This window comes from Stegostoma tigrinum, chromosome 22, assembly GCF_030684315.1.
Source record: "Stegostoma tigrinum isolate sSteTig4 chromosome 22, sSteTig4.hap1, whole genome shotgun sequence".
Lineage (NCBI taxonomy): Eukaryota > Metazoa > Chordata > Chondrichthyes > Orectolobiformes > Stegostomatidae > Stegostoma > Stegostoma tigrinum.
In genome coordinates, this window is record NC_081375.1 from 37,344,743 (window position 1) to 37,366,681 (window position 21,939).

General features: G+C 40.4%; 1 protein-coding gene across 3 annotated transcripts in view; it reads right to left on the bottom strand.

The window, feature by feature from the left end:
* mycbpap (mycbp associated protein) overlaps nucleotides 1–21,939 on the bottom strand; it is a 95,693-nt gene that overhangs the window by 48,669 nt on the left and 25,085 nt on the right. For all 3 annotated transcript variants that reach the window (XM_059653783.1, XM_048555654.2, XM_059653784.1), the window contains exons 7-13: nucleotides 18,572–18,687; nucleotides 17,721–17,871; nucleotides 15,609–15,727; nucleotides 11,033–11,142; nucleotides 7,078–7,186; nucleotides 4,763–4,955; nucleotides 1,673–1,860 (exon numbers count right to left, since the gene is read on the bottom strand). In XM_059653783.1, the coding sequence (XP_059509766.1) occupies nucleotides 1,673–1,860; nucleotides 4,763–4,955; nucleotides 7,078–7,186; nucleotides 11,033–11,142; nucleotides 15,609–15,727; nucleotides 17,721–17,871; nucleotides 18,572–18,687 (986 nt within the window). The remainder of the gene's footprint in view (nucleotides 1–1,672; nucleotides 1,861–4,762; nucleotides 4,956–7,077; nucleotides 7,187–11,032; nucleotides 11,143–15,608; nucleotides 15,728–17,720; nucleotides 17,872–18,571; nucleotides 18,688–21,939) is intronic.

Sequence of the window (21,939 nt, forward strand, 5' to 3'; positions counted from 1 at the left end):
TCACTGAACCCTTTTAAGCTGCTGTCCTGCTGGGCTAAGGAGTGATGTGCTGCTAACCCAAAGAGGGAGGCTAGTCATCAAGGAAGATGAAAATGTAAACACATTTCAGAAAATTTGCATACCTCACACATTTCTTTTACACCTCTCAACCAGAACCCAAAATGCTGACTCTCTTCCTGCTCACCTAAGCTAGCCTTACAGATGGTGCTGTCACTGGCAGTGCATTCATGATGTCATTGATCATGAGCACCGAAGAGTCAAAGCAGGGATCAGAACAGCCTGCTGCTATCTATGCTGAAACCACAGTGATTATTTCACAAAGAAGTGCCAGAGGCAGGAAAAGTAAGGTTCTATACAGAACAAGACAACAAATTCAATGCAGAGGACAGCAAGCCTCCATGGGGGAGAGCGAGCCTAACACAGCAGCAAAAGAGGTCCTGGCATCTGTGGTGGCACTGAGAGTGGGGAAATCAAGTCCAGCACAGAGAAGATCGAATCCTTGAGAGGAGTGCGAGCCCAGGATGGCTAAGCACTTAAGGAAGACATCAACGTTGAACTTTTAACTAGATTTCCTTATTTTTCTACCTTAGATTTCATACCTAGGCACCATTGTGTCTAAACAGGCGGCTAGAAGAACACAGCAAGCCAGGCAGCATCTGGAGGAAAGGAGCAGTCAACGTTTTGGGTATTACCCTACTTCAGTCCTCAAGTATCTGCAGTTCTTTTGTCTCTAACCTTTGTGTCTGAGATAGCACCAGGAATGGCAACATTGTATACTTTTCACTGTGATGAAATGAAAATCTAAATCTTACAGTTCATCAAAGGGTATGCAAAAGGAATGTTTTTTTATATTTGTTAATCTGTGAATTTTAAATATATTACTACTTTGCATAATTTCTCCATCTTTCTCAGCTTTGGATGGTGAAAGTTGGTTCTGATTTTTATTTGGTGCTAAATGTGAAGATGTAATTTGACTAAGACCAATTGGTGAAGGTAGAATCAGCTGATGGATGGTTCAGGAATGCTTTTTGTGGGGTGTGTAGAGGTAAAGATGGAAGGTGATGATCATGGGATGCTATAGAGACCTCAGTCTAAATGAGTTTTAAAAAATTCATTCATAGGATGTGGCTGTCGTGTTCATTGTCCACCCCTAATTGCCCAGAGGGTAGTTGAGAGTCAACCACATTGCTGTGGCTTTGGAGACACATGTAAGCCGGACCAGGTAAGGATGGTAGATTTTCTTTCCTTGAAGGACATTAGTGAACTAGTTTTTTGACAATAGGCTATGATTTCGTGGTCATCATTAGATTCTTAATGCTGGATTTTTTTGTATTGATTTCAAATTCTACTGTCTACCATGGTAGGATTCAAACCTGGATCCCCAGAGTACTAGATGAGCTTCTGGATTAATAGTCTAGTTATGATACTAGCAGGCCATTGCCTTGAGTGCCTAAATTTCAACACCAGATGAGACTGCAGAGATTCAAAAAAGTGATTCCACACCACTTTCTCAACAGTAATTACAATTGGCAACAAATGCTGACAACAACCTTTAGACCCCATTAAAGCATAAGTAAGTCTTCAGAAAGTTATCAGCATCTCATCACGAATCACCCCTTATTTACAAATACATAGCTTTTGACAATAATTAAATAAATTCCTAGTTACTGACCTGTAGCTGTTGTCTTGCAGTTTCATTCTTGTCTTCAAACAGAGCCACTCCCCAAAGTGCCACTTGCAAGCATGCCCCTCCTAACACCACCGGGTGAGTGCAAAACTCCCAGAATTCAGTGAAGATCCCAGCATTTGGTGATTTAAAGGTGAAGGGGAAAGTAATAGACTCTCTAGGAAGAATGACACCTGGGAACATGGAATAACAATAATTAATCAAGAGTTTGGCAGTTTGGACCGAGAAGTAGAAACCCCTTTAACAATTGAATTATATTTAAGATACAAACTTCGCAATGGATGAAGACAAAGAGAGTCCAGCATTGTGTTGAGTTAAATTAAACAAAATTGATGATGAAAAATTTTTGTTATAATCTCTTTTCTCTTCAACTTTGAGCCAAAGCTGATTGGAATCAGTCATGTCCTTGGTCCTGTTGTTGAAATGAATCATTTTGTCAGCATGTTATCATCACCCACCACTTGATTCTAGGACAGCACCCCCTCAGGTTGGTGAATTACTGTCTTGACTGAACAGGCCAATTCTTGACCCTGAGACCCTTGGACATATGGGAAATAATGATTCTCAAGGTAACAGGATCCAGAGTGCAGGATTTGCTTTCTTTCTTTTAGCTTCATTGTCTGCTTCATCGTCAATTTTTAAAAAATTTGCAAATGTGTAATCTTCGGATGAATTCAAGTTTGCAAAATAATGCATGCACATGTCCATACACTGATTGCATGAGTTTACATTATTCTTTCAATTATGGATATTTTGCTGTATAAATCACAATTATCAAATTGATTAACAATTACTACTGGGACAGTCCTTCAATAATCAGAGTTAGATTATTGAAAATAATCTAAATAAGCCTCAAAATATCTTTAAAGATTTTGAGACATAGCTAATTACACATATTCGAATGAATTAAAAGTAACTGTGTGCTGCAGCAAGAACAACGGTCAATGAAAAACTTTACAAAATTACAGGAGTAGGAGCCATTCAGCCTCTTGAGTCTGCTCATCTGGTCAATAAGATCATGTCTCATCTAAATGTGGTCTTTATGCTACTTCCTGTCTGTATCACATAACCCTCAATCTCATGGTTTACCAAACAACTACACAATTCAGCATTAAATATTTACAATGACCCAATCTCCACTGTCTATTGGGGGAGAAAATGTCAAACATTGATGCTTCTCTGAAAGAAGTATTCTTCCACATTTCTGTTGTTAAATAGAATAGTGGGGGATGTGGGGGAAGTATATTACTTTGAAAAACTGGCTCTGAGTTCTAGAATCCTCCATGAGGTGAAGCATTATTTTCAGCACCTACCTTGTCAGGCTCCCTCAGAATCTTACATGTTTCAATAAGATCAATTCTAATCCTTCGAATTTCAATGGATAAGCCCAGCCTTCTAAGCTTTTCGTATAAAACAATTCATTAATTCCAGGAATCACCTTTGTGAACTTTCTCTGAACTGTTTCCAATGAAAATGTATCCCCACCAGAAGTAAGGTGACCAAAACTGATCTATACTCGAGATATGGTCTCATTTAAGCTCTGTACAGTTGTGGCAAGCTTTTGCCACTTTTATACTCTATTCCAATGCAATAAAAGCTAATATTTTGTTTTTGTTCCTAATTACCTGCTGTATCTGCATGCTGACATTTTGTGATTTATGAACAAGGAAACTGCATTCTGCAGTCTTTTTCCATTGAAATAATATTCTGCTTCTCTATTATTCCTATGCAAGTAGGACTTCATATTTTCTCACATCATATTCCATCTGCACCAATTTTGGCTCACTAATCATTTTAACATTCTAAATTGTAGGCACCAGGCCTAGGGGCCTCATCAGCCTTTCCTGCTATTAATAGTCCAATTGCTCTTTCTTCGGTGATAGTGATTGCTTTAAATTCCTCTCCTTTGCCTAACAATTTTCAACTCTTCTTCAAATGCATTTTGTGATGATATTTGTTTAATTCCTATTCCATTTCCTCTTTTTCATTCAGCTCCATTCTCGTCTTCTAAGCGACAACTTCTTGCTTTAGCAACCTTTTTCTTTTTATTATGCTTGTTGAAGAATTTACACTACTTACTATTTTCTCTCCTACTCCAATTTCTCCCTTGTTAAAGTCATCCATGCCAATGTCTACAACTCTCCCAATCTTCTGCCCTTAATAATAGTCATACCAACGTACACCTTTTCCTTCAATTTGACATAATTGTATAATGCCTTAATGGGTCATTGACTACATATGCTTCTGAGATCATTCTCCTCAATGGAATATATTTTTGTTGAGAATCATAGAATTTCTCAAGTGCCATTTTATGGAATATTTTCTTAGTCCATTTAGTTAACTCTGACTTCACATCCTTTCATTATCCTTCAGTTAAGTTTAAAACACTAGGTATGGACCCACACTTTCACTCTCTAACTGAGGGTAAAAGTCTGTTGTTATGATCATTCATACCTTTAATTATTCCTGTAACATTATACATTATCAATCCAAAATAGCCAGGTTCCTGGTAGGTTCCTAAATGTGCAGTTCTAAATAATTATCCCGAATACTTTCTGAGCTTATCCTCCAGGCTATCATTGCCACTTGGGTGTGTTCAAACGATGTGAATATTGAAAGCGCTCAAATTATTGCAGTATCTTTCTTGCAGGCCCTCTCCCCTTGTTTTATTTGTTGATGGCAAGTGTAGTATCATCCCCAATTGCCCTTGACCTGAGTAGTTTACTGGACTATTTCAGAGTTAGGTAATTAATTGGATCTAGAATCACAAACCAGGTAAGGATATCCTAACAAATGTTAGTGAACCAGGATATATTTTATGATGATCAACTGTGGTCTCACAAGCTTAGAATTCAATATTTTTATTAACTGAATTTAAATTCTACCGGCTGTCATGACGGGATTTGACCACATATTCCCAGGCCATTAGTCTGGGTCTTTGGAATACTGCCCCAGTAACATTATCACTACAGCACATATATCATCTTATTTTTTGATATATATTCTTTTCTACTTTATATTACTGTGCACCGAAGATAAGAAGGCTTATAAACTACCTATATTAGTGGTGTATACCTGAGTTAGTGTTGAAATAGAATCGTTGCATCCAAGAATCATTTGGTTTTATGATACAGTGTTCCTGCTCAGGAAGACGTTTCCACTTATAGTAGATAACTGTAGTTCCATCATTTGTCACTGGTAGACAGGAGATGACCCTGTCCCCTGCCATTGCTTCAAATGTGAGCCGGACAATCATAGCAACCTCATCCTAGGAATTTGAGAAAATGAAGCATAGCAAGAAGTTATATCAAAATATAAAGGTTATTAGGTACAAATTTAGATTTTACAATTACCGACGGCTAGAGCAAGCTTCCATCCTGTGATCTCTTTTTTATTGCTCCTTCCTCTTCTTGCAAGTGCTGCTTGTTGCATGGCTAGCTATTAACAAATTCTAGGTTCCTTCTCATGCCAGTACCTTAACAAATTAGAATTGTATCACAGGGAAGCCCAGGTGTCTACGGGCTGAAGAACAGGTGTTACAGCTGAATACGATGCTGGTTGAGCAAAATCTACATATTGGCATCTCATGGACAAAACAATCAGTAGCAGGAAACATGGATAATTTATCAACGACTTCCTACATGTTTCAGGTTTGATCTCAGGTCGTGTGAGTTAGCTGATTTCACATGATACAGTGGTACGGCTCTTCAAAAGATCTTTAGTCCCCGAGATAGAGGGAAAACATTCTGTTCTTGCTTGATATCCAAATCTGTAGCCTGCCACTGAGTCAAAATCCTGGAACTCTCACCACACAGAATTCTGAGTATACCTACATCACGTAGGCTGCAACAATTTAAGAAGGTGGTTCATATTACCCTCTCAAGAAAAATTAGGAATGGGCAACAAAATGCTGGTCTTGCCAGAGACGTTACATCCATGAGCAAATAAAAAGAATTGGATAAATTCTTGAAAAAATAAAGTTTGTAGGGCTTTGAGGAAAGGGCAGGGGAACAGTACTAAATTAGATAGCGCTTTCAGAGAATAGGCTCTTTCAGGGAATAGACACTGGCAATAATGGGCGGAATGACCTCCTCATGTGCTGCATAATTCAATGACAATGCTCCCAGTCATTACTGGATAACGATAAAGGACATGGTCTCTGGTTCATTTCTCTGTAGTTTGTGCTGGCCATGTGGTCACACAAACTCTAATTAATGAATTAGGAACCTTCCTCAATGCTACTATCAGCAGGTATTTACTTAATAAATTATTTATGAACTTAGGGCTTCTAAGAAAGTAATCAAGAAAACAAGGATTACGTATTTTATTTCAGGACATTCAAAACTTCCTCAGACACGAAACATTCCACTGTAGCACAGGAACACTGGAATACCACATGGCTTACTCCCAGGGTAGGTACAGCACGGGGTTAGATAGAATAAAGCTTCCTCTTGACCGCCCCAGCAAACATACGCTGAGCAAGCACAGCACTTGTTAGGTACAAAGTAAAGCTCCCTTCACACCAGCCTATCAAAAACTCCAAGGGCAAGTATAGCATTGTTTAGCTGCGTAAAATTTCATTTACAGTTTTCTATCAATTACACCCAGGGTGTGGACATCTAAGGTTAGATATAGAATAAATGACCCTCCAAATTATTTCATCAACAGCTCTCAGCAAAGGATGTGTTTAGATGAAATACAAAGTAAAGTTCATTCCGGGCCGTCTCTTTAAAATTTCCAAGACAGATATAGCAGGGATTAGATAACAAGTAAATTTCCTTTCTGTTTTGGGTCATATGGTGGCTCAGTGGTTGGCACTGCTGCCTCATAGTATGAGGGACCCAGGTTGAATTCCAGCCATGGGTGACTGTGTGAAGTTTGTGCATTCACCCCGTGTCAGCATGGGTTAACTCTGGGTGCTCAGGTTTCCTTCCACAGTTGAAAGATGTACAGGCTAGGTGGACTGTCCATGCTAAATTGCACCAATGTGTCCAAGGACATGCAGGTTAGGCTGATCGAACATGGTTAATGTGGGGCTACTGGAACTGGATGGGATGCTCTTCAGAAGGATGGTGCAGTCTCGATGGGCTGAATGGCAACTTTCTGCACTATTTGATTCTGCGATTAAAAATTGGCAAGGCCATAAAGCACAAAATAGTGAAACACACCCCAAGTCGTAGATGTCAGTATCATGTACAGAACCCACTATGAGCCTCGTATTAGAGCGATAATTTCAATTCAAATACTACATTTTAATTGTTTTAGTTGAGGCTGATTAGAAACATGGTGCAAGAAGCCAAAGAAGTGATGTCTAAACTGCAACACAAGATTGGATCCTTGTCTATTGCAAGAGATATTATGTTCCACTACAGTGAGTGTAACTGCTGCACCTTATGAGAGCTTGTGTCATTCAGCCAACGAGCCGGGTGTCCAGCAAACATAATGGATGGACCAATGATTGGTTCCTCAATTACATCAGGATAATCCTCCAATAGGTCACTAAAAAAAACCCCAAAGAAAACTCAGAAAGTGCCATAACACAATGATTTAACACATCATACCATCACCCGACTGTTTACTTACCTCAATCAGTAACTGCCTACTCACCTCAATCTCAATTGACTGCTGCTCACCTCAAATCTCAATGGCTGGTCACTCATTTCAATATTAGCCACTAGCTGGTCTCTCACCACAATTCCCCACTAGCTACTCATCAAAAACCCCACTGGCCATTCAGCCTAAAACTCACTGCCCATTTACCCCAATCTCCCATTGATCATTCACTTGAGGTTACCCCCAGTTAACATCCCAATCTATGAACACAGGAAATCGGAGCTGGGTAGACCATTCAGCCTCTCTAGAGCCTGTTCTACCATTGTAGTGTTAGGCTTAAAAATGATATCTCCAAACCAGATGAATGATATCTTCAAATGGGATCATTAAAGGTTAATCATTATGGGTTAACTGAACATTGCAATAAGCATCAAGTGAACAAGTACGAGAAAACCAAGGCCTGATGTTAAAAATAGCCTGTTTTCGCTGGGAGGTAATTGCATGACCGTCTGTGGGAGCCTTGCTCCTACATAGTTAACAGAGAGCCACCTGGAGATGTTTTCTGCACAATGGAATGTCTGGAAAAGGACTGAAAAAAATGTGAAATGGTAATTCAGAATAGTAACCAGGATAGTATTAATAACAGGGGGCTCTGTCCCACTTGTAGTACTTTCCCCATTGGACTGGGGTTTGAGATACTGGGGTCATGGACCTTCGTTACTGGACAGGGTTTCAAGGACTGGTGCTACCGAAACCAAGAGAGCTCGGAGTTCCAGCAGTCACCCAGGAGTCCCTGACAGGCAGAAGACAGTGAGATTCACTTGTTGAATATGTCAAAGTAGTTTAAGCTAATGGAATCACTCCAGTTTGCATATTACTAAAATAGAGATTAAGTTAATAAATTTGCTTTATATCAAATTGTGTATGTCTTGTACTAATTTTGATCAGGCCTTAAAGAACTTGTTAGGCACTTTCAGCCTAATACATATATTCATTAAATTTATAGTTGTTCCGATTTTGTCTTAACTCAATCTTCTTGCCAGCTCTACACCCTTATCTCCATAATCCCTGAATTCCTTGTAGTTCAAAAAGCTGTCTATTTCATCCTTCAACATATTCAGCTCCAATCAGTTCCAAACATTAACAATCCTCTGAGAAAAGAAATTTCTCTTCACCTCCACCTTAAGTGGCAGGCCCCTTAGACTGAAACTGTGCCCCTCAGTCTGAAAATGTGCCCCTTAGTTCTAGATGTCCACAAGAGGGGAAAATCTTTTCAGCATCTACCCTATCAAGCCCTCACAGAATCTGAAATGTTTCAGTAAGACCACACCTCATGTTTAAACATCAGTGAGAATAGATCTAAACTGTTCCTATATGACAACCTCTCATCTTGCGAGTCTGTCTCAGAACTGCCTTCAATACAAGTTTATCCCTTGTTAAATAAGGAGACAAGAACTACGCAGCAATGCGGGTGTTGAATTTTAAATAACCTGTCAGCTCATTTGAAGGTGGGAGGGGAGGTGCTTGAAGATAAAGCAAGTGGGCAGCCTAGTGCCTTCTTGCCCATTCCCAAACTGTCCTGACTTTTGGGGGCTAATAAGATGACAGTCTGCCTGCTTTCCTGCTCTTATGCATATTGAGGCCCTTAAGTTGCCAATTAACTATCACTTAAGGGCCTCAATTCGCCTCTGCTGAAATTTTATGGTCTATAGAAAAAGTGAGCAAGGTGGTAGTCTTGATTGTGCAGGTTGCCAATGTCGAAGGGGAAGTACCGCCATTGACAGTGTCCTTGTACACTTTGTAGCGCCCCCTAACCCACCCCCTCTGGTTTCTAATGCCCACCCCTCCTTTCTTCCTCACCACCAACTCTGAACTAGGCCCTCCCAAAAAATCCAGACTTACCTCAAATTTAAGGGGCATCTGGTAGGCTCCATGAGAAAGCGTTTTTATAGTCCCAGCAGTGGTCACTACTTCCTTTTGTTGCTGCTGGGACTACACAGCTGCCTGATTTTCAGATTCATCAGCAGCTCTCTAGGGCAAGGTTTCCTCCCTGATCTGGATGGAAGTGCTGCCCTGAGCCGATTGAGACTGTCCCTAGTGCAATAATAGACAGAGTCATACAGCAAGGAAACAGGCTCTTTGGTCCAACTCATCCATGCTGAACCAGGTTTCCCAAAATGAACTAGATCCATTTGCCTGCATTGGCCCATACCTCTCAAAACCTTTCCTATTCATGTACTTATCCAAATTTCTCTTAAATGTTATAGCTAACTCGCATCTACCACTTCCTCTGGCAGTTCCTTCCACGCATAAACTATCCTGTGTGAAAATGGTGCCCCTAAGGACCTCTTTAAATCTTTCTCCTGTCAGCTTAAAAATATGCCCCCTAGTTTTGAACTGCCCCACCCTAGGGAAAAGACCTTTGACCCTCATCTATGCCCCTCATGATTTTACAAACCTCTAGAAGGTCATTCCGCAAAAAGTCCCAGCCTCTCCAGCCTCTCCGTACAACTTAAACCTTTCGGTTCTGGCAACATTCTGATGCATCTTTTCTGAATCTTCTCCAATTTAATAATATCCTTCCTCGAGCAGGGCAACCAGAACTGTATGCAGTACTGCAAAAGTTGCCTCACCGATGTCTGGCACAATGTCAACATGACGTCCCAACTCCTATACTCAATGAACTTAGCAATGAAGGCAGGCGTGTTAAATGCCTTTTTAACCACCCTGTCTACCTGTGATGCAACTTTCAAAGAACTAGGTCTTTCCGTTTGACAACACTACCCAGAGCCCAACCATTAACTGTACAACTGCTGTCCTTGTTCATTTTGCCAAATTCCAACACCTCACACTTGTCCAAATTAAATTCCATCTTCTTGTGGGATAGCTGGATTTCTGATCACCAAAATCCCAAATGATCTTCAGTTTCGGGGTGGTGGGATGGTAGATAAGCCATCTCCTGTAAAATCTACCTCCAGTTGCAACCTCACCGATGTGTTGTACAGTTGTAGCAAGACCATCTTATGTTTATATGTCAAATTTTAGGAATAAAGGCCCACATTCAGTTTGCCATCTTTATTACTTGCTTTTTGTGATTCGCATACAGGGACATAGAGATCCCTCTGTACTGCAGCATTTTGTAGTCTCCACCTAAATAGTATTCTGATTTTCTTTCCTCTATATAATTAACAGAGATTGCATGTATTTGAAGCCCCAGCACTGATCCCAAGGGCACTCCACTAAGTACAATTTGCTAACCTGAAAAAAAATAATTTATTCTGACCCAATGACTTCATTTCCCTCTGATCAATCTGACGACGATTAAGAAGGAAGAGGCTTTAGAAAGAAACTTAAGTGAAAATAAGACAGCCAAATAAGGAAGCCTCATAACTGAAATCCAGTTATCAGTTACATAAATGTAAGGAGAAAGAATAAAGGTCAAGTCAGGGTAGAAGACAAGGAGGAGTGGGAAAAATTTGCATGGTTGACTTAGATTGGGGAAGAATGTGTTGCAACTAACAGACACAAATTATTAGAAGAGAAAACTGCTGAAGTTCAGGTACTTAGAATGTGCCAGAAATTATGAGAGACAGCAGTCAGAGTGATAGTGAAGTGAGTCGGAAAAATATTTTTCATTTTGTATATGAGCAGTGCCTCAGATTACTGAATACCAATTAATATAGAAATTAGCTGTTTGTTTACTCAAATGATATAATAAGATCACAAATCATTTCACTAAATCCAGCTATCAGTATACAGTGTGAAACTTCCTGGATGTACAGTGATACTTACATGTTCTCTTTACCGTGTGTTGTAGGGTGATTCTCTTCCAGAGGAAAAGATTCCACAGACATTGAGCTGAAGGGGCGCCCCGTTGCAATCACTTCCAACTGATCAATATCCTGTGAGTACAAAATATTCAGTTAAGTCAAGACACACAGTGTCCTCACAGTTCGCTGCTGAGAGATGTCAGTTTTTGCTGATATTTACAGAAGTATTTAAGGCCTGCTGTTGGTATCAGGCATTCCACAAATACAAGTAAGACCTCTTGTCTTCAAGATCCTGCTGTTTCTAGGTTCTAAGTCTTACTATTGGAGTCAATGCAATTCAGGTTTAATAATGGTTGACTGGACTGTTACTCTTGCAAAAAAAACTGAAAGCAGTGCTCAGGTACTGCACTTCATCACCTTTCAAAAATTGAAAACATTGAAAGCCTCTACATTTATCACTAATGAACACATCATGAAAATGGCAAATACTGAATCACATTCTGGGCACAGCTCCTGGATGCAAACAATTTGAGTTAAGGGTTGCAATAAAGTCAGGCCACAGCTGGTCATACCAGCAGTTCCAGGAGATTGGGCAATTATAGAGGTGAGGGTAGCTCCAGAGGATGAGGTTGCTTCAGAGACACTGGCACCACTGATGGTTTTACAGCTGTTATAACTCATTGCAGTGCAGTGGAAATCGAGGCCTTTTATTCCCGGAATCATCAGAAAAATTAAAAAGGAAATCAAGGTCCCCAATTTACCTGTCTGATAAACCCAGGTTAACAGAAAACATAACCAGGGCACTATACATAACTATTTCTTACAAATAACTGGATTCTGACCACAGGTAAACAACTATGAACAGTCGACATTTACTGTAACTCTTACACCCTTCTAAAACATCCGTTTACATACATACAGACAGACACAGGTACAAAAAAAACTATTATGAATAGATAGGAAAAGAAATTAGGCAAACAGTTCAATGGCACCAGTCCTCAGGATTCAATGGAGGGGTTCCTTTTGATTCCTAAGTCCTTTAGAATTCCAAGCTTCTCCGCAGGTTATTTCACTTCACAGGATGCACAGAATGATTGATCCAGAAATTATAAAGTCTCTGACTGATTGGTTAAGAACAACAGCTCACTGGAATTGGTGGGAGGAAACACCTGGATTTCCTTCTGGTCAGGCATCTGACTGGAGACAGAGCCACACACACTACCTTCCTTCCTGAGGTCCAAGTGCTTATACGATAATTGACACCCAAGTTGTTCAGTTACCCAGGAACCTTTCATAGTTATTGTCAGGCTGATGACACTTGACATCCACAAATGGTCACAATAACATAAACCAGTCAGTTTCTTGTTGCCAGTTGAATCTCACTTTGTATACGCCCACCAGTGCCATGCCGTTGCCTCTTCCACCTTCCCTACCTTGTAAAGCAGCTGTGTAAACATGACCCACAATGGGTTTCAGTAACTTACTTTTTAAACATACTTCAATTCTCTCCTCAGCCCCTTGTTTAAACAGTCCTTTTCTCAATTCATTCCAAAATCAAAAATAAAGTAAAAAGATGCAGTTTCTATATGAGCTACTTGGCAAGACAGTCACACAGTAGTTAGCACTGCTGCCTCACATGCCAGTGTTCGGTTCCACCCTTGGGCAACTGTCTGTCTGAAGTTTGCACATTCTCCCCATATCATGTAGTTTCCTCTGGTTGCTCTGGCTTCCCCCCCAACAATCCAAAGATGTGCAGATTAGACGGACTGGCTGTGCTAAATTGACCATAGTGTCCAAAGATATACAATTTGGTGGATTACAGGATTGAAATGCAGGTTTACTTAGGGTAGGGTATGGTTCTAGGTGGGATGCTCTTTAGAAGGTCAATGTGGATTCGATGGGCTGAATGGCCTGTTTCCACACTGAGGAATTCTATGATTCTATACTGTGACAAAACTAGAAGCTCTCTATCTACCATATAATCCTGGGGTAAAACACTGGTGTTGACAAGTCTACCACTGTGTTAACACTGAGTTGCTGTATACTGGTAACTACAGGTCTATTCCTGTGTAACACTGGGTTACAGTATACTGGTGGATACTGGTCTTTCATTGTGTAACACTGAAGTATAGAACTGGTGGAGACAAATCTGCCACGACAGTCACAGAGGTCTACTGCACAGAAAAAAGGTGCATTGAGTTTGCACTGGTCAAAACAATGATCTAAGTATCCTCATGTCATTTTCCAACTCTTTGCCCATGGCCTTGTATGCCAAAGCATCACCAAGTGTACATATAAATAATTGTCAATGTTATGAGGGTTTCTGTCTCTACCATCCCTACAGGCAGTGAGTTTCAGATTATCACCACCTTCTAGGTAAAAAAAATTCCTCACATCCCCTCTGAATCTCCTTCTCCTTACCTTAAATCTGTGGCTCATGGTCAATGATCCCTCCTCCAAGGAGCAAGGTTCATTCCTGTCCACCCTGTCTATGCCCCTTATAATTTTATACATCTCAATCATATACTTCCTCACTATCCTCTGCTCCAAGGAAAACAACCCCAGTCAATCCGATCTCTCTTCATAACTAAAAGTCTCCAGCCCAGGCAACATCCTGACAAATCACCTCTGCACCCTCTCCAGTTCTATCACATCCCTCCTTTATTGTGGATTCAAGAACTGCACACAATAATTCAGCTGTTGTCTAACCAACTTCTTATATGTTTCCAGTATAAACCTCCCAGCTCTTAAACTCTGTGCCTTGGCTAAAAAAGGCGAGCAATGAATGTGCCTTCTTAAGCATTTTACCTATCTGTCCCTCACTTTAAGGGACCAGTGGACATGCACACCAATATCCTCTGATTCTTGGTGCTTTTCAGGATCCTAATGACGATCATATATTCCCTTGCCTTATTTGTCTTGCATCACCTCCCGCTTATCTGGATTGAATTCCATTTGTCATTGATCAGCCAATCTGAGCAGCCTATCTATACCCTCCTGTAATCTAAGGCCAGCCTCACTCTTTACTTCACCAGCGAGTTTTGTATCACCCACAAATTTACTGACCAACTTTTCTACATTCAAGTCTAAATAGTTTATATATACCATAAATAGCATGGGCACCATCACTAATCCCAGCAGAATCTCACTGGGCACAGGCATCCATTCACAAAAACACCTGTCAAATATCACCCTCAGCTTCCTGCCAATGCAGCTAATTCTGGATCCAGTTAGCCAAATTTCCTTGGATCCCATGGGCGCTCACCTTCGCTATCAGTCTCCCATGCAGGACTTTATCAAAAGCTTTGCTGGAGTCTACTTTAAATGCATTGCCCTCATCTACATACCTGGTTAGCCCTCCAAACAATTCCAATCACATTGGTTAGACAAGCCCTTTCTTAGAAAATCATGATGACTGTTCTTGATTAACATCCCACCTTTCCAAGTGCAGATTAATTCTATCCTCAGAGTTGCTTCAAATAGTTTCAAATGGTAGCCAGATTGGCCTGTAGTTTCCTGGTTCATTCCTTGCTCCCTTCATGAATAATAGTACCACAATGGCCATTCTCCAGCCCTCAGGTATCTCTCCTGTGGCTAAGAGGAATTGAAAATTGCTTCCAGTATGCCTACTATTTCCTCTCTTGCCTTATTTAATGGCCTCGGAAATGGTTCATGCAGCCCTGGAGATTTATCTACTTTTAAGGTGCCAGACCTCCTCTCTGTCTATGGTAATTTCTTTAAGTATATCACGATCCATCTCTCTGATTTCTGTAGCCACATCATCCCTCTCACCATTGAACACAGACACAAAGTGTTCATTTAGAACTCTAACTACGTCCTCTGACTCCATGTACAAATTATCACTGGGGTCCTTAATGGGCCCTAATCTTTTCCTAGCTATCCTTTTACCCTAATGCACGAGTAAAATAACTTAGGATCCTTCTTTATTACACTTGCCATTATTCTCTCATGCCCCCTGTTTGCTCTCCTAATTTCCTTTTAAAGCTTCTCCTTGCACATTTTGTTCTCCTCTAAGGCTTCTGCTCTTTCGAAACCTTGGTATCTATTGTAAAACTCACTTTTTCTCTTTATTCAATCCTGTATATTTCTTGATATCAAGGGCACATTAGATTTGCTGGTCTGGCATAGCTTTACTTCAAGGTATTTGCTCCCAGTACACTCTGGCCAAGTCATACCTGATCTACCCCAGTTTAGAACTTTGATTTCAATCTCATCCTTACCCTTTTCCATACATTTTTGAATTTAATGGAGTAATGATCACTGTCTGCAAAATGCTTCCCCACTTGTTTGGCTTTATTTACCTAAAATTAAGATTGTATAACCCTGGATTATAGTATACTGGTGGGTACAAATCAATCATTGTATATACTTAGTTGTACTACTGATGGCTACAACTGTCAGCGTAAAACGCTGGAGTACAGATTCTTTCTTTGTGCTGCCACTATTATGAGAAACGGTTGGTGATGAACTAAGAGGCAGCTCACTCTACGCTGTGTCTTGGATCAAGGTAATGCATAAGCATTGATAACCCCGAATAAACTCAGTGACAACTCCTGAGTGTATTCTGACAAACGTACTGGTTGTCTGAAGTCTAGGTGTTTTAAAACAGTCTTCATCTCTTCCAATCGCTTTTTCAGGTACAAACTCTCTGACCTGGATTTCCTGTAGGTTCTTTTGCCTTGAGGGAAGTCAGTACCTAAAGTAAATGAAGACAGAATTCAAACAAAATCAAAAGACTGGAGGTGGACACCTGTACCCTGTCTCTGTAACTCTGCATTCCCCATGGCTAATCTACCTAGCCTACAGATCCCTGTTTACAATGGGCAATTTAGCATGGCCAATCCATCTACCTGCACATCTTTGGACTGTGGGAGGAAACCTGAACACCTGGAAACCCACAGACATGGGCAGAACACGCAAAGTCCACACAGTCAGTCACCTGAAGCTGGAATCGTAGCTGGGAACGTGGTGCTGTGGGACAGCAGTGTTAATTATTGAATCACTATGCCACGCCATCACGATGGCTCATCTCGACTTCAACTCCATTTTCTTGCCCGGTCCCTGTAACCTTCAACCCATTACTAAGTAAAAATATATCTCCTTAAATTTACCAAATGTCCCAGCATCTACCACACTTTGGGGTAGTGACCCTATTTCACAGATTCATAACCCTTTGAGAGAAGTAATTTCTCCTCATCGACTTTAAATCTGCTACCCCTTATCTTAAAACTATGATTTCTCATTCTTGATTACTCCACACAAGGAAACATTGTCTTTATATCTACTATGTAAATACCTTTAGCATCTTATATACCTCAATTAGATCTCCTTCCATTCTTTTAAATTCTAGGTAGTTTAGGCCTACAAAGTGGTTAAAACGAGTGGTGCGCCAGAGGATTGGGATTTTTATAGGGAGCAAGAAAATTGATTTGAAAGTAAGTTACTAAGAAATATAAAAACAACCAGCAAAAGCTTCTAAGAAAGAATAGGTAAAGTGGGTGTGGGACCCTTGGAGGTTATAATTTGGGAACTGATAACAGGAATGGCATAATGGCAGATAATTTAAACCAAAATCTTACATCAGTCTTCATGATAAAGCTAAAAAAACCCAAAGAAATCAGGTAAGCAAGGAGCTAATGGGAGGAAAGGTATTGTAACAGTCTCTATCACAGGGACAAAGTACTGCACATAACAACTAATGAGACTGAAGACAAACAGGTCATCAGGACCTGATGGCCTGCATCAAAGGGTTTTTAAGGAAATGGCTGCAGATATCATGGAGACATCGGTAGGAATGTTTCAGAGCTCACTGGATTTGGGAACATTCCGGAGGATTGGAAAATTGCTAATGTGACCCCTTGTCCAAGAAGAGAAAGAGACAGAAAGCAGGTCAATTATGTTCTTATGTAAATGACAAGGAGCTCCAATCATGCTGGCAGATTGAAAGGAAATGTGCTGCAATGATTACTCAGTCTGTGCTTGGTCTTCCTAATGTAAAGAAAAACTATATTATGAGCTGTGAATTCACTGCACTAAATCAAAAGAAGTACAAGTAAACCACTGTTTCACTTGGAAGGAGTGTTTTGGGCCTTAAGACTTTGAGAATGGAGAAGTTGAAAAATTAGGTTTGGTTTCTCACACCTGCACAGAAGGTTCTATAGGAGAGGTTTTCAATGAGGCTAACAGAAATGGCAGAGGAACGTCTGTTGAGGAGGCTAGTAGGTGGAAACTGAGGGCACAAGAAACTCAATCAAGGGAGAGAGGGGAAGGGATGACAGTAGACAGTATGAACAAGATGGAAAGCAGTGAAGAGCCTTGTCAACCATTTTGGAGATGGGGTTTCCACCATTGAGGAGAAAAGAACACATATATGAAGCATTAGTGCGAAAGGCTTGGGTTTGGGTTAATTTGAATGTGTCAAAGCACCTCAAAATAATATTAGAGTTTACTGACCAACCAACCGAAGAAAAGACCCAGGAATGCCTGTGGGAAACTGGTAATAAGTTCAAACAATTCCCTCAGTCTTCAAAAATTCACACATTTCAATTCTATAACCTAAAAATCTTTACTTTTTTTAAAAAAAAACTAACCTACTGAACACTTCCCTATTAGTTAAATTCCTGAAACCTGGAATTTAAGGTTACTGACCACAGCAAATGTTCTTTTGTTCAGAAAGGCTGTGAAAGTACCTGTCTCCTGTTTAATTGTGTGAGGTTTCCCACTATGAACGATGGGTGGTGGAAATCCACGTTCTGTCTGCGTTAATGTTGATGCCACACCACTTAACTCATCTCCAATCATTGGTGGTAGGGTCCAAAACTCACTTCCTATGTGATAGCCCTGAAATAATCAGAAAGGAACAAGGTAGCATCTTTATAAAAGCAAAATATTGCAGGTGCTGGAGAATATGAAATAAAAACAGGCAGTGCTGGTGAAATTCAGCAAGTCTGGCAGCATGATGGACAAACGTTACAAGTCAAATGTGACTCTTCTTCAGAAAAATCATATTTGAGGTGGATCCTTATTTCCATCTGGGTCACAGCACACTATAACCAGGGTCAACAGCATTCTGGAATGCAGCTGTGGAGATCAAACCTTTCAGAGGATGGAGTGAACCCTGAGAGTTAAGAACATGAGGGAGCTAAGAACATGAGGGTTTAACCACCAGTGCCAACAGCAGAAGTGAGTAAACATCCATAGCAAGGACAGGAAGGAGTGAATACTTTTATTTATTAACAAGATCCCCACAGACATGAACAGAACAGAGAAAATGCACATAGGCAATGACAGGAGAGTGTAAATCCCCACAGTTAAAAAAAAATCCGCTTAGCCAAGGAGGGAGTGAATCCCCTATAGCCATGATCTGGCACCAAAGGGAATGAAGCCCCAGAACTTTTCACAAGTGGGAATGAACTTCCTAGGCAGAAAAAGAAAGAGAGTGGGAGTGAGAGACGAAACTCATTTCACCAACTACTGAAAGCTTGACATTTCAATGCACCTTCAGGTACTATGAATAGAAGGGAAGAAAACCTTTTCTGACCTTTCCAGAACCCAGAGCTGCCATAGTCTGATCAATGAGGTTAGACTGTTGTCTCCGCTCTTCAATATTCTCACACTGATTCATCACCAGTTCTTCAACCGGCTTGTTTAGGATTTCTAAACAGAGAATAGCCAGTTTCAACATTATCATGAAGAGTTTTCTTGTGAGGAGAAAGAATAAACATATCAAGATCAATTTTACAGAATCCACATGTACTCATTAAACTAAGCTCTCTGGGTTGGTGATAATGGCTATACTGCATTAAATGCAAAATGAATTGTTACATAGAAAATGACCAAGATTTCATTTTCTAACAGTCCATCAGAACTTAAGGCATTGTAACAGAAGTCAGCCATTTGGCCCATCAGTCTACTCTGCAATTCAATGTGGCCATGGCTGATCTGATAATTCTCAATTCCAATTTCCTGCCTTATCTCCATAACCCTCATTGCCTTACTTTAGTTAATCAATGTCAATTTGCCTATGGCTCAGGTAGCAATCATGAGATTGTCACCTCAGAGATTCTGCATTTTAGTTCAGCTACCAACTGTTCAAAATGTTTCAAAACTTTCTTTACAGTTCCATTAATGTTATTAGTAGCAACATGGATGGTAACAACAATATCCCTCCCTTCACACTCCAAATTCCTCGTCAGCCCTGAGGAGATATCCTTGAGCCTCACACCAGCAGGCAGCACTGCTTATGGCTGCAGAAAACAGTATTTATCTCCCTAATCATAAGTCCCCTACTGCTGTGTTCCTATTTCATCCCCCATTTGTATGGCTCCCTGTACAACAGTGTTGTGGTCAAGTCACTCATCCTTCCTACAGTCCTCATTTTCATTCAGAGTTTGCAAGAACCTTATTACTGTTGGATGCATGATAATGGTGTAGTTGGAGAGCTGTCCCCCCCCCACACATATGATATTTCAGGCCTCATACTATTCATATACTACAGCCGTGATGTTACCGTTTTGAATTTTAATGAACCAATAATGACTGCTTCCACCATCTTGCTTGGGATCTTGTTTCTTAGTTTGACCTCTTCCACATTGTAAGATTATTCCCACAGATGTATTTTGGATGTACCAAATCCCAACCCTCATTCCCTGTGAAGTGCCCGTCATGTCCTTTGGCTCTCCTGTTCTAGAATCCATAAGGAAACCACCTCTCAATCTTTGGATTCCTCCTGGATTCCATCCACAACAGATGCAATCATTTCTCATAATCTGAACGCATCAGCCTTTCAATTGTTTCAGTTGTTATTTTCTGTGTTAATAGCTACAATAGGCAAAAATGCTCTTGAGGTGCACTGGTAGTGTCCCTGTCTCTAGGCTAAAAGGCCTGTGCTCAAGTACCATCTGCTCCAGATCTGCATTTGAACGTTCTGGAACAGGTTGAGCAGACAATAGCCTGCATTCATGATTATAACTGAGGGAGAACCAACGATTTATATAATGGCAGAAATACCGCAGTATTTTAGCTAATTTGCGTTACTCATTGCCACTAAGCAGTGTTACAAAAGGTGCAATTTGTTTTTAATCAGGATCCACTGACCTCTTTCATTTTAGGACCACAGGAAGTAGAGCAGGTCACTTAGCCTTTCCAGTCTATTCCCCCACTAAATTAGATTATGGATGATCTGCAAACCGACTCTACATCTCAGATTTTAATTAACAATAGATGAGATATTCTGGGCATAATTTATAATTTGTTTTTATTTGTTTATGGGTGTGGGAATTAATAGTTAGGCCAGTATTTATTGTCCATTCATAGCTGCCATTGACTAAGTTGTGATGAGCTGCCTTTTCGAACTTATGAGTCCAGCTGATGTTGGGAAACCCACAGTGCTGCTAGGGAGGGATTTCCAGGATTTTGACCCGGCAACAGTGAAGGAACGGTCAATATAATTCCAAGAAAGAATGGGGTGTGGCTTGAAGAGGATGTTGCAGGTGGTGGTGCACCAATGCAATTCCTGCCCTTGTCCTTCTAGCTAGCAAGGACGGCTAGTTTGGAAGATGTTGTTGAAGCGGTGTGATTGCTGCAGTGCATCTTGTAGATGGTACAAACTGTGTCAACGGTGAAGGGTGTGAATGTTTAAGGTGGTGGATGGCATGCCAATTAAGTGGTCTACTTTCTCCTAGATGGTGTCAAGCTTTGAGTGCTGCTATAGCATTTCACCAGCTTTTATAGCCTCGGTATTTATATGGCTGTTTCAGTTTAGTTTCTGGTCAATGGTAAACCCCTGCATGTTGATGGTGAGGGAAATTCAGTCATGTTAATGCTGTAGAATGCCAAGCAGAAATGACAGTTTATTTCTTTATTGGAGACAGTCATTGCTTGGAATTGCCTTTCCTGGATTTTACTTGCCATTTATCACAACCAAGGATGTTGCCCAGTTCTCACTGAATAAGGACACCTGTTGCTTCAATATTTGAGAAGTCATGAACAATGCTGAAAATTGAGCAATCATCCTTACTTCTGACCTTATGATGGACGGAGGGCATTTGCAAAACAGCTGAAGGTGAAAAACACTTGCAGTGATGTTGTAAGACTTAGAAGAATAATTTCCAATATGACCCTAACAATAATACGTGGATATGAAAGTGGCTCGGGTAGAAGTGATACAGAATAGTGAAGAACAGAAGATGTTTTAATGAAGTGAAGGATGCTGCAGAGTCTCCCTGAGTATTAGGGCCATTGTTTTTATAATTTATAAATGGTGTGAACTTGGCTATAGGAATATCATTAGAGCACACTTTTCATTTTGCGACAACAGTAAATAAAAGTCAAATCAAACTCAAACTCATTTCCAAAAGTGAGGTTTACATAAACTCGGCAATGTAGTAAATGGTGAGTAGTGCAGCAGTGAAATCAGGTAGACATTGACATACTGCTAAAATGAGTAGACACTTGACAGATACAATTCAATGACAAGTGTAAAGTGAAGGACTGTAAAAAGAAAATCAGAGCTTGTGAGATTTGTTGGCTAGGCAGCATTCATTACCCACTCCTAAATGCCCTTGTAGTCCACTTGATGTAGTTAGACCCATAATACCATTAAGGAGGGAGGTTCTAGGATTTTGACTCAGCAACACTGAAGGAACTGCAATATATATCTACTACATTTGTCCTCTAGATGACTACGGTCATGCGTTTGGAAGGGGTTGCCTAAGAAATCTTGCTAAATATCTGAACAACATTTGTGAATATGGTACACAGTGCTGCTATTTTGTGCTGGTGGGAGGGAGTGAATATTTGTAGATGGGGTTTCAGTCAAATAGATTGCTCTGACCTGGAGGCTATCAAACTGCTTCATTGTTGTTGGAGCTACATTCATTCATGGTAAGTAGCGAGTAACCCATCACA